This window comes from Felis catus, chromosome C2 (genome assembly GCF_018350175.1).
Source record: "Felis catus isolate Fca126 chromosome C2, F.catus_Fca126_mat1.0, whole genome shotgun sequence".
Classification (NCBI taxonomy): Eukaryota; Metazoa; Chordata; class Mammalia; order Carnivora; family Felidae; genus Felis; species Felis catus.
Window position 1 is genome coordinate 111,030,149 of NC_058376.1, and position 13,789 is coordinate 111,043,937.

The 13,789-nt window shown below is 44.6% G+C and overlaps 1 protein-coding gene across 1 annotated transcript; it reads right to left on the reverse strand.

The window, feature by feature from the left end:
* Window positions 1-2,175: 2,175 nt before the first annotated feature.
* On the reverse strand, window positions 2,176-9,819 carry RAP2B (RAP2B, member of RAS oncogene family). The gene has a single exon (XM_011286186.4). It carries the CDS (start codon window positions 9,675-9,677, stop codon window positions 9,126-9,128), a length of 552 nt encoding a protein of 183 aa, XP_011284488.1. The 5' UTR covers window positions 9,678-9,819; the 3' UTR covers window positions 2,176-9,125.
* Window positions 9,820-13,789: the final 3,970 nt, after the last annotated feature.

A 13,789-nucleotide genomic window follows, 5' to 3' on the forward strand; every position in this document is an offset into this window, starting at 1 on the left:
TGTACAGAATTATTTCATTTACTGCCTACCTTTCTTACAGAGCCCCTTCTGGCTGCTTGGAGCCTTTTGATGGGCTTGGAGATTGTTCTCGCTCAGTGACAAAACTGTTATGTCTCCTACTTACTAGGAATGGTAGGTTTCCAAGTGTGCCCGCTATGAAATGGAGAATCACAGTTGTCCCACCAGGTAGGGTGTCTAATTGGCTGGCTGCTTAAAGTTTTTAGGGGTATATTGCACAGGTTTGAAAATACCTATTTCACTTAAAACTTAAGAACAAAAACAACCATGTCTGGTTCAGAGTTAATCAAATATCCGTGGTCACTGAGTTAATTCCACATTAATGAACTTGCTGACAGGATACTTAACGCTGTGTTTCAGGGTTTGGCAGCCAAAGCATATGTGCTGGCTTGAGACTCCAGATTCCAGAGGCACTTCATTACAAAGCAATCACCACTGCCTTTGCTGTCTCCTTCCTGACAGCCCGGCTAAGGGGTTTGGACACAAGTAGGTGTGTGCAGTTAACCAGCAGGAGTCCACCCTGGACACACGGTCATTTATTCTGAAGGTAGCTAAGAAAAAGGAAGGAAGGAAAGGCGGGGGGGGGGGGGGGGGGGGGAGGGAGGGAGGGAGGGAGGAATAGTAAGGCAAAATAAAGAGGGACAGGATGCATAAAACACATCCTTTCTCCCCCAAAGTGAGGAGTCCAGATGTTGAATAGGGGCCTGGATAAACAGGGAAGAGATTGTGAGGTGAAGTGGAGGAAGCTGAGTAAGGCTAAAAACCTCCCAGATGTCTCCCGATGGAGGTTTAAGGGACCCCAAACAAAACTAAAATACTGTTGCCCTTGATCTCCCTTTCAGGATTCCTCCTATACATCCAGGTTCCTCTACTTAGTTGTCAGCATGCCCTGAGGTGCTCTCTGACCATCCAAGTTTATCACCCCATCCAGAGCAAACCTTCCTTCCAGGTAAGTAAAATGCCCGATAAATCTTAATCCCTGAATACTGTGTTTGTCTCTTTCATATGGATTTAATGAGCTGATCAAAGTGATTATTCCCCCCCCCCCCTTTTTTTAAATCTTGGATTTCACAATAGGTTCTTGGAGTAAGGAAAGTCTTCTAAGTTTACTATAGGTCCAACCTTTCTCTCCTCTGATTTATGCCTGCCTCCTCCATTTTTACGTGGACAAATCCAGAGCAATGGTTCTCATCCAGGGGCTTATATGCCCCTGGCCCCAACGAATGATTTGGCGATGTTTGCAGATTATTTTTGATTGTCACAGCTGGGTTGCGGGGGTTATACTGGCATCTAGTGGGTAGAGGCCGGGATGCTGCTAAACATTCTAACATGCACAGGACAGCAGCCCTCCACAGAAAGAGTTATCGAGTCCAAAGCGTTAATAGTCCTGAGGTTGAGAAACCCTGAGTTAGAGTCAAATTTATTACAGTAGCATTACCACGCCATCCCATAGACTTCTTCACCCTTGGCTAGTAGCGGAACTAAGCCTCAGTAAATCCTGAGTCACAATGAATCACAAATTTGAACAGGAGGAAATGCTCTGTACTAGAGGCAGGCAGGAGTGCGGGTGTGATGTGGAACACTTCCATATCAGCCTGCCCTGCGGTTGATTCCCCTCTCAGCTCCATCACACTCTCCTGCCTTAACGTCAAGGGTACCAAACCACCTGCTGAAGGCTACCAAAATGACTGAGGAAAATATTTTATCACCCTTCCCACTATTTATGCTTCCTCAATAATAAAATAAGTGCTGGTTTATACAAAAATGTAGGAAAAATCTTGTTCTTTGGGTTAGGTTTTTGTTTATTGTTGTCCCTGCCTTTCAAGGTAAAAGATTCCCTTTAAATAAGAGAATGCATTTGGGTTCTCACCTTTTCACCTCTGCCCAACAGTGACGAAGAAGAGATAGTCTGGAAATATTTTTAGGTAGTCCCAAGTACCTTAAAATGAACATTCCCATGACTGAGTGCATTTTTTAAAAAAACTTCCTTCATTAGTTTTTAAAACGAAACACAGGCTCTATACCCAGACCCGAAGGTAATGTCTGTTTAGTGGGCAGTTTTTTCTAACTCGTTGGATCTGTTTCAGTCTGGACTACATAGCGTGAAAAAGACTTCTCTGTTTACACTATTACACAGAAAACACATTTATATAGTCATTAGGTAATCAGTTCTTAGATTTTTTATATCAATTGATACAGATTACATTTGTGACAGAGAAAACCATTTGCACGAATCACATGTGGATGAATGGAATGGTATACACAAAGAAAAACAGCAAGTACTATGATGAAGTAAAGCTAAGATAGCCACATTCAGAGTAAAGAACTCCAAACTCAAGCCTTTTTCTACTAGAGGATAGACGATGTTGAAATCAAACTTAGAAATATACTTCTGCAGTTCCCTTACCCGCTTACAGTGGATGTAGAATGAAAAACTGTCTACAATATATTTTAAAACATATTTTGTTGACATGTATGTTCATATAGAATTATGCTAGTACAGATTTCCTTGGAGGCTCTTTTCTTGAATGAGATATAATTCAATATAAGGTTAGTCTTTGAAGAGAATGTTTAAAAATATTATATTAAAATGTATAATATTAAGGAACATTAAAATATTCTGAGTTCATGACTAAAACCAAATTTTGAAACTTTTTACAAATGGTCAGATGTAAAATATTAAGACCTTTGCTTTAGCTATAAAACTATAAGTAATAAATTTGCATCTCGTAAGTGGTCCTATAATCAGATTAAAAAAATACGCAGTGAAGTACCTTCAGATGAACTATTCTGCTCTCTGTAATTCTCTAAATTTCCACATTTGAAAAAGTATCTTGTTAATTCAGGAGATAGTCTACATAAAACAGTCACTAGAAATCATCTTGCAAACTGCAGGAGGTTAATAGTTACAACTCCCTTCAATTTATATGATTTTACAATAATTGCTATTATTGTCACCTCTTACAGCTTGTTGCCCAACACTTCTTTCTCAGAGTTGATTGCCTTCTTCCAATAAGTACCAAAGACGTGAAAACGAGAGCTTTTGTAGAAAATCACTATACGCTTAGCAAACTTAAAGCATCAGCTTAAGTCTTTGGCACACATTTTTAGATTATCTCCTACAAAAGAGATACCCTACCCTGAATCTTCTTCTCATGAAGAACACCAAAAGACTGTGTGCCAACAATTTCTTCTTTCTGTAAAGAATATAATTTCAATTGTATTTTGTTTTTGTGTGCTCATTTAATTTTTTTTTGACAAACAGTAACAACGAATCTCATGTCTTTTGTTCCATTTTTCTTTCTTCCCTTTGACATGAAAATATGGAAGCAAACTGATCTCCTATTTCTAAATGTTCAAATTTAGCTAACCTCAAAACGGAAGTTGGAAACGATGCACAAAATTACAGAGTTCCACATGCAACAAAACAACTATTAGTTACTCAAACCTCATGGGATTCATTTTTATTTGCAATATCCATATATCCTTTAAAGGAAAGTTCCAATTCTCAACAAATTTGCCTATTCTCTTGCCTGCCAGACAGACTCACAGTATTATATTATAATTGATGGCATGTGGAGCTGAACTTCTGCATATACTCCTATTGTTCAATATATGCTATTTTCACAGCTGGCCGTGATAAAAGGACTATGTTGCTCTTTTGCCTGGCTCCCTCCTATTTAAGCATTAGTCCTTACACCACAGCTAATGGTATGTGCTCAATAAATACTTGTTGAATAATGAATAAGTCAGTTGCAGCTATGTTTACAAACTTCCACTGCAAAGATATTTTTAACAATCAAGAAATAATCTCAGGCCTTTTTTGGTCACTGGTATTCTGAAGGCATCACTAATCTTTCTCTTTTCTGTTAAAAAAAGCAATGTTTTTGTTACATTTGCGCCATTGCCACAAATAAACCAACTAAACATATTCAAACCCCTGATAAACATAGCCACATATAATTTTGTCAGATGATTTACTTCAAAAATGTGAGTTTAGTCAGTGGGACGAAAAAGCACATACTTTCTATTCTCCTATTCTGAGAAAATATTTCCTCAAAGGTGTCTGTTTAAAACCAAAGGAAGTCTACAAATAACTCCCCCCTCCAATTTACAAACCAGATTAACAGGTCACGGTTCCAAAAGATTAGGATGCATAAGAAAACAAGATGCATGGCAGTTTATGGTATATGCTGTCCCAGAATGAATAACTGCAACTATAGGACAATGAACCAACAGATTCCTGGAAAGTCCATCCAAGAAACTGAGTGCACGTATTTACGTACAAGCATACAGACACATGCATGTGCTCACCACGACACGAAGACTTAAATTCTCTAGTATTTCTTTCACTTTTTCTTTTTAGAATCCTTGCTAGGATATGTGGAAAGTTAAAAGCCTTGGTTTTTAATCTTGAAACGAAGAGACAACAAATACTAAGACATTCTTTTCAGTATTTTCGAGGGGAAGAAAAGTTGATTCTGATTACTGAGGCCATGCCCCTATTCTTATTACCTTCTTGTTTTAGGCAACTTCTGAGGTTAGCACTGAAAACCACAGCCAAACTGTTTACGTAATAACATGAAAATGGTCACACACTCTATCTGCATTGTGGTTATACCATTCCACACTCCACAGTTTAACAGTCTGAGTGTAAATGGTCTGTCTATGCCCTCTTCAGCTATAAGTTTCAGTCAAGATTATTCTGTGACTTTATGGTAGGCAGCACTCTAAAATGTATGACCTGGGTCTCTGTCCCTAAATGTCTACATGGCTCTTGATGTAGCACTCGTTTGGAATTTGGACTAGTTTATTGGTTTTCAAAGTGTGGTCCCTGGAACAGCAATATTAGCATCACCTAGCAACTTGTTAGAAATGAAAATTATGAGATTATATTGAAACATACTAAATAAGAAACTAGAAGAAAGACCCAACAATACCTGTTTTAACCTCCGGGTGATTCTGATATGCAGTCAAGTTTAAAAACCTCTGGACTGGATGGATAGTCCTGAAGCCTTCTCAAACCATCATAATCCATTGTTATTAAATATATTTTCTGGAACTAGTACCATGTTCAATCAAATGCACTCAATTATTCCTAGAAGTCTGAGTAAAATAGTGTAATAAAAAATACCACATTCTACTAGTAGTATTTAAAAATTTGCTACATTTTCACAAGGACATTTGTATTAGCAAGTTTTTCCCAATTAACTGACAGTGGTGATCTCTAAATTAAGTCTTTGTTTATTTTATAAGTACATGGTTCATTCCAGCTATTGTAAAAATGAATACACACTTTGTGATAGTGGAGGTCCAGGCATTTTGCAACTATTTCTCAAGACCAGCTGCTACAAGCAGTGTTCTCTCACTTTCCCATCCTACTGGGAGGAATACTGAACTGTAACTCAAAAGGCACACTAATATGTTGGTGAAAACACTTTTGAAACTACCAGAAAAGGCCAAAAAAAAATGAAGCATTTTAGGGTCCCCTCCTACAGAAAGGTTAAAAGTGCACAGTCTCACAGATTTAAAGAATTCTAACCCCAAAGTGATCTGATCCTAAAACGTTGATTCAATGAAGTCTATTTCTACAGTTAACAACATGGAAAATTGTTTTATTTAGGAACCGTAACTCCCAAACATGACAATGTTAGACTTCTGATGATACCTTCAACTTTTCTAAGACTCTTACCAAGGAAGGACAAAAATAATACTTTGAAATGACATAAAGCTTGGATGACAGGGACCAAAAGGAAAAGCTGTTAAAAAGCAGCAGGGGTCAAGTTTAAAAAGTTAACTTTTGCTGTCCAAGATAAAGGTTCCTTTCTCACCCAGTTTCTCTTGGGCAGGTGATGGCCTCACAGCAAGCTCCCTCATTTCCTTGAACACTCTCAAGGCTGCCCAACTTTTCCATGGAAACAAATGCTCTTATCTTTTCACACCATACTACTACAAGGGGTTCTTGGTAGCCAAATAAACCGACATATTCTTTAAAACAATGCCCCCAATGTCTCCCGATTTTGTCAAGAAAATAATGGAAGAAGCTACAAAACTCAGAACTACTACTTTTCTGCTCCAGGCACACACAAAATTGCTTTCATTGAGAATCCAAAAAGCATTTATTTTACAGTACTCAGTAAAAGCATATTAAAATCTTCTGCCCTGGCATCTTAGACCTATAAAGAATTTAGTCATGCAAGTGACTAAATCCTGTGTGAAGATGATTAATGCACCCAGCAAGCTAATTCATTCCCCAACTTCCATGTTCAAATATTCCCTTTCAGGACTATATACATGTCTTAAGTTAGTTAGATAGTTGGCAGCACTTTATGTCAAAAGGCTTCTAAAAAACAAAACAAAACAAAACAAAAAGAAAGTCACCAAATGCCTTTAAAAAACTCCTTCACATAGTATTTGGTATATGTCTTCAGAAATCTCAACACTTTAGACCTATCGAAGAACTAAATTTACTCAAATGCAAGACTTAATATTTGCAATACATAAATTTGAGTTGTTTCCCTTTTCTATTTACAGTATACATACTGCCGTCCAACTGAGTCTGATTCTAAACTTATGGGAGATCATAAGAATGAAAAAAAAATGGCGATAGGACCATCACAGGCAAACTCTCTAATTCCTCTTCCACTCTGGAAGAGTGAGAGGTCACCTGGTCAAGGGCACATTTTAAGGCAAGATGTTAGTACAGCTTTATAAATGCCTGTGGCCTGGAACTTCTTTTGGCTTCCCCAACAGTATAAATCTGTCAAAAGACCCTTCAGAAGACTTCAGCTACACTTCACACAGCAAAGATGTATAATGGGCTCTTGATATCTAGTTCTATATCTTTTACTCTTTAGAGGTTATATTCGTAAAGCGGCCTCTAAGTAAAACAAAACTCGAGTCAGAAACTCACACTGCCTCCTACTGTTAGAAAATGTCACCAGGTCAAAATGGTACACAAATTGCAGTTTAATGAGTAAGGGGTTTGTCTTAGTTTTTCTTTCTCTTCTTTTTTAATCTAATGATCTATTTTCAAATCAAAACCTTAAGTGTTGAGATACCGTCTACAACCCATACAAATGTACTGCAGAAAACACTACTGGGTGCAAATTCAGAATGGGAAGTCCTCTTCCTCAAACGTGTTTTTGACTTGGTATGTGGTAATCAAACAAAACATTAAAGAAGAGAAGAAAAGGAGAAAAAGGAAAGAAAAGTTAAAAGCGCTAAAGAAGAAAAGGAGAAGAAAGAAAAGTTAAAAGCGCTACCCTGCCTGGTCAGGTGGATGGTGACTTCACCAAATCTAAGGCAGTATTAGCAGCCGGTTTCTCCCCTTCCCTACTATAGTGAGGTAAACTGCACCATGTCAGCAGAACAGACGCAATATCCTGCTTATATTATAGTAAATGGTAATGGCCATATCCCCAGGGCTTCCTAGACCTTTATGATTTTTCCCATATTTAAGGAGTTGGGAATAATGTCACCCAACTTGTCACTGAGATACTTCCATGGGGTGGGGGTGGGGGGGGACATCATGCATCTGCCCCTATCCACCTCAGCCACGATCCTCTATTAAATCACTGAATGTGAAACACAGAAACACAAACAATAGTTTTGGGTTTGTTTCTTTAGAAATGACATTTGTATTAAAAGTCTTAAAACGAAGAGACAATGATTAAACGCCATGTCTGGAATTAAAAATTACAATTACTTGGAATTCTCTTGGTACATCACAACAGTAAATTTTGCTCTTTGCTTCTGGAGGAACACTCTAGAACAGATAACCAAAATTTTTAAAAAAAATAATATAAAAGGGGAGCTAAATACCTGAACATCTGAACAAAATGAAGCAAAATTAAAACAAAAAAAAAAAAAAGGAAAGAAAAAAAAAAACATTGCAAGACATGGAAATTACATTTTAAAGGCTGGAAATACTAAAATTCACCAAACAACAGGCCCTATTGTCCTGGCTCCTTCAGGAAGATTACAGAAAGGAAACTGGGAAGTGGTTTGGGGAATAGCAGATTCTGGGACATGGTGGGGAGTTCACAGGTTGGCACCGGCTGGAACAGCTGAGTTTTGAAGGCACTCTGCAGACACAGGGGTGCTGGGGGCCCTGAATCACATTTTTGAAGTCTTTGTACTGTATTTTAAAGAGCTAGTCATCAAAACCTGTCACTGCCAACCAAAAAGAACAAAAGGCTAAACTTAAACACACACACACACACACACACACACACACACACACACACAATAGTACACACAAAAAATGTGCAGATCTGTAACATTTTTTTTTCACAGCTGATTAAAAAAAAAATACTACCGTTCTCCCCCAGACTCCCCTTTGATACAGTAGGTAAACAAAATAGATTTTTTTTTCCACAAATATCAGCAGACACTTTCTGGCACCCCACACTGTATTGGCATCAGTGTTTACAGTCCCAGTTCAGATGTGCATACTTCAGATTGGATACACTGTAACAAGAATCCAACTTTGCATAGACATCCTTAGAATCACAATCAGTCACAGGGTTGCCCTTCCAAGCTGGCAGAAAAGGAACCCGATCTTAATTTCCAGCTACTCCTGGAAAACAAGGAAAAAAACAAAAGTTTCTTCCCTTCCTCCTGCTCCTTCATTTGGTTCTCCCGGACTTCCTTCCATGTATTTAAAACTTGGAACTAGAAAAGGGCTGTTGGAAGAGAAAAAAAAAATCCCCCCTCCCTTTCCACCTTCTCCCCGTCCTCTTCCTCCCCACCCCATTTTTTTCCAGGCTGAAACTTTCGCTTGCCGGTGTCAAGCTGCCAATAATACAGAGCCCTAACGGCTATTTAAACGGGGGAAATATGCGTCAACCAAAATCAATGAGAAACGTACATGCTGCCAAGAGCCACATTTCCACCGGGTCTCGGATGGTGAGGACGGGACACCCCTTCGGACACAGGGCGGAGGCCGGGGACGCCGGCCGTAGAGGCCAGCCGGGCTCCCGGGACACCCCGGCCAATGCAAAGTCGTCTCCAATCTCAAAGCAAGAAGAGGAATCACATTTAGAGTCGGGTGCGTTTGGCTTTTGTGCGCAGAGCGCGGCCGGCGCGCGGCAGCCGCGGGCGCCTCAGAGGATCACGCAGGCCGAGCAGCAGCCCTCGTCGCCGTTGGGCTGCGCCGCGTAGTTCATCTGCCGCACGATCTCGGCGAACAGCTCGTCCACAGAGGCTTTGTTTTTGGCCGACGTCTCCATGAAGGGGCAGCTCCACTCCTCGGCCAGGGCCTTGCCCTCGCCGTACGAGACCTCTCGCTCGCCCTCCAGGTCCACCTTGTTGCCCACTAGGATCATGGGCACACGCTCGTACCGCTTCACGCGGATGATCTGGTCCCGCATGGGCTTGATGTCCTGGAAGCTCTGCTGGTTGACGAGGCTGTAGACGAGGATGAAGCCCTGGCCGTTCTTGATGTACAGGTCCCGCATGGACGCGAACTGCTCCGTGCCCGCCGTGTCCAGGATCTCCAGCACCGACGGCGACGAGTCCACCTCAATCTCCTTGCGGTAGAAGTCCTCGATGGTGGGGTCGTACTTCTCGATGAAGGAGCCCGTCACGAACTGCACGGTGAGCGCGGACTTGCCCACGCCGCCCGAGCCCAGCACCACCACTTTGTACTCTCTCATGGCTCCGTCGGCGCTCTCGCCGCGCCTGCCGCGGCCCCGTCGGGGCTGCGCGCGGGGGAAAGCCTGGGCTCGGCTCCTGGACTTCTCCTCTTCCTCGGCTCTGCAGGAAAAAGCTACGAGAGCGTGGCTTGGGAGCGCCAGGCTCAGAATTCACCAAACAGGGGGCCGGGAGCCGGCCGGCGAAGGCGGCGGCGCGTCCCTGGGGCGCGGGTCCGGGGCCCCGCAGCAGCCCGCGGCGGCAGCGGCAGCCTTGGCGGCGGACCGGGAGGACAATGCCGGCAGCCCGTGCGAGGCGATGGTTGCAGTTCCTCGCCGCGGCCGCCCGGGAGGGCCAAGAGGCGGTGGCGGCGGGCTGCGGAGGTGGCTGCTAATTGCGCGCCGGACCGGGACGCGCGTGGCATGAGTCCCCGTAGAGCGTGCGCCCACCGCCGCGGCCCATCGCGCTCTCTCCCGCAGCCTCCGCGGGGCGAGGGCTTCCTACTCGCCGCGCGCAGCCCGGCCCTCCCCGCCCTGGCGAGCATGCCCAGTGCGCCGGCGGCCGCGCCAGCCGGATCCGCCTCTCCGGGTTTTCCTGCGGGCCCGGCGGGGGCGGAGTTGTGGGTGGGGCTAGCGATTTGAGTCTGTCGGAGCGGACGGCGAGGCTCCGGTCCAGGAGCTGGCTGAGAGATGTGTGGGAGTGTGTAGGTGTTGCGGGGTGAGGTGCTGGGAAGGCTCAGGTGAGAAGACGAAAGTGTGGGAGGATAGGTGCGTGCATAAGGGCGGCGCGAGAGGCGTGTGGGCGCGGTGGGCCGCCTCGGGAATGTGGTGCGCTGTGCTCTTGGCCACTCCCGTTATCAAAAGCTCATGGACTGCGCTCTCCGAGGCCCCAGAGGCTGTGCGTCTCAGGGCCGGAAAGCCAAAGGGCATTTGGGTAGGAGAGTGAAGGGCGGAGCATTTTCCTCCACCCAAGGCACAGCTTGTCCTAAACCCTTCGCCTCTGAAGCACTACTCGGCCTTCCTCTGGCCACTCCTCCCTGCGCTTTATCTCCTGGACAAAGAAAACGGGAACTCTAGGCTGGAAATGCTGTCCCAACAGGGAAAGGATACGCCTCTCGCGACCGGAGCCCTAGCGGGCTGGGACTTGGCGGGTCCCACCCACGTTCCCACTCGGCTGGGGCGGAAACCCGGATGTCGGACCGAAACCCGATCCCAAAAGTGGCAGCGCCCGAAGCTAGTCAGGGCATGCTCAGTGGGCAGAACAGGTTTTCGGGCTTAGAAATAGGAAGCTTTTGCACCACACACCCACACTCCAGCTCAAATTACCTCTCCGAGACTCGGGACCCATTGGTTCCGGGGCGCAAATCTCACACCCCTAGCTGTTCCTCCATTGGCTGCCGCCAAGGTTTTACCAGTTTGGGTTGCTTCATTGGCTAAAAAGTAGTCTAGGCTGGTGATTGGTTATTTATAGAGATTGAGTTGAGAGGCGGAGGCACAGCTGTTCTTTCTCTGCTGCTCCTCCGCCCTCTTCCTCCCACTTCCCCAACCTAGTCGTTTTGAAGCTCTGAGTGAAAAAAATAAGAGGAATTTAGGCGGAGAGCTCAGAGCTAAATATAGTTCTTTGTTGGTGTTTTCGAGAGAGTCTGACTTCTCGATGTCCAGTCACGACCGTCCCTTAATGGAGGAGAAAGGTCTGGTTACAGTTCTTGGTCCACAAGCAAAGGCAAAGTTTGCAAGTGTTTTGCAGGCAGGGAAGTGGGGGGACTAGGTGTGGAAATGGGCTTCTTTGAGTTGGTGTCACCGGGAGGGGTGGGGCAATGTCCGGGCTTGCCCTTATAAAACATCTTCGTTTTGGGCGGGCGGTCTGCAAATCTGGCTGGGCTCGCACTCACGGGAGGTGCGCGGGAGATGTCTCGACTTGCTCTGAGTCTCCCTCTTTGCTCGCGGAGGAGAGATGTCAAGACCTGTCAGAAGACTCAGCGAAGTTTGCGTGAGCGCCAAAGTGAAGCGGTAGGAGGGGGCTGAGCTGCGTCAACCCCTGCTCCGTGCCCTGCTTTTTTTTTTTTTTTCTTTTTTAAACCCGATGCCACTTCCCACTGGTGTAACCCTGCGCATCAGACGGACGAAGCAGGCTGTGTGCAAGGCTTGGTTTCAGTTCCTTAGTCTCGCAGTGACTCACGGCCACGTTTTCGAGTTAACATTACCCGAGCTCCTTGGCTGTAGCTCACAACGTGCAGCGTCTGCTGCATGAAGTCCCATGCCTCCGGATCCGGCGGGACGTGGGCGGCAGCCGAAGCCTTGGGTTGGGTGGGGTGGGTGGTGCCCGCTCTGCCCCTGGCCCCCACTGTTTAGTGGAGAGCACGGTTTAACCTTGATTATCGGAGAGCCTGGATGTAAGTATGCTTATGTAATTCTCCAGAAAAAACTCTCAGAGGTACATTCACCTAATGCAGCTGGAGAGAACCGCCCCCCCCCCCCCCCGCAACATGTACCCAACATTTAACGTCTGCCAGAGGTTTTACAGGTCTCGTATACTCTACATAATAATTATTATGGTGTCTATTGTAAGGACACCTAGGTCCTAGGATGTTCAGTAACTTGACTGCGATGTCACAGCTCGTGAGTGGCCAAGCTAGGATCCCAACCCAGGTGTGCAGCTGCAGAACTTGGTTTGTAACTACTAGGCCATACGACCTTCTCACAAGAAAGATCTCGGAGTTTACACTTTCTTAGGTTCAATCTTCAGGTAGTGTGATCAGACTGTCTTGTAGACCCAAGCAAGAGGGACCTCTGCCCACAGCCCTGTGGTTCTCTGGTAATGCCCCCTCCCACGGGGTCAAGGAGCTTGAACCCTCTTCTAGACCATGCTCCAGGGAGTCAGAATTCTGGAATCCCCCGGCCAAATAGTACCAAACCCTCCTCCAGAATTTGTTTGGACCTTTGAACTCTATCTTGTGTCCAGGAGTGGCTCTTTGTTTGGGTGTGGGCAGTGCTTGGACCTGGGGGCTGAGGTGTGCACTCCCAGGCACTTTGGGCCCCTACCGGGTGCAGGAAGGGGGCTCAGTGGAGTCAGCTTTCCTTCCCTGTCACTTTCCAGCCTCTTCCTTGGAAGAGTTCAGGAATTCATGAGTCACACCTGGCCATCCAGGTCCCTGTAAAGAAGTGTTTGTCAGGGTGAGAGCAGAGATTACATTTTGTTAACAGTTCATTATCTTGATTTATAACTTAAATACATAGATTAAATGCTATGTGGGCCTATCTTTGTCCTCTTCCCCACAGATATGCTATAATAGAGCATGATATAGTAGAAAATACTTTGTCTACAGGTCTGAGGTCTAATCTCAAGAATTGGTTATCAGTTATTACCTGGGACCTTGGGCAGAGCCCTTGAGGTCTACTGGCTTAAGTTTCCCTGTCTATAAAATGATGATAAAATATGTCCTACCCGCCTAGCTACACATGGAACCTTGGAGACAAACAAATGACCAGACCTCTCGTTTTGCATCAGAGAGAACTGAGCAGAATTAGAACCCTGGTGTCCTGGCTGCCCTTTACATGGTGCCAGACTGTCATCAGGGATAATAATTAACAGATAATGGATGGAAACATGCTTTTAAAGCTGCAGTGTCCCATAAATACATGGCAATTACTACCCTGCCCTGGGTAGCCTGACAGCCCCACCTAGAAGAATCTGGAAAACCACATCCTCAGGACTTTAGGTAGCCTTGTGGATGGGTATTATTGAATCTTGGCCACCCCTCCAGTACCAGAAAGGTGCCATAATTCAAATAATTTCTATTAGAGATTCTTCAATAGTGATTTTTATTACATTCAGATGATCTCCACAGAAAGATTTGCACTAGGGTTTTAGGATTCAAAATGAAGTAAGGATATTGCTGATGCACACATTTTTAAGGCTGGTCACTTCCTCCTATGAAATCTTAGATGTCTTGACCTCACAGCATGAATCATTATCTATCTTGTACCATAATTGTTTACATGTTTGTGTCTTGTCACCCAGCACCATGTGAATTCCTTGAGGGCAGAGTCCATATCAGGCTTAACTTTGGAGCCACCTGTGTCTATATAGGCACCCAATACAGTGCCTATATAGGAGTCCCTCAATAAGTATTGAT

What these genes read in the sequence shown, in the direction of transcription:
- RAP2B (XM_011286186.4), bottom strand. Translation starts at nt 9,677, where the DNA reads ATGAGAGAGTACAAAGTGGTGGTGCTGGGCTCGGGCGGCGTGGGCAAG.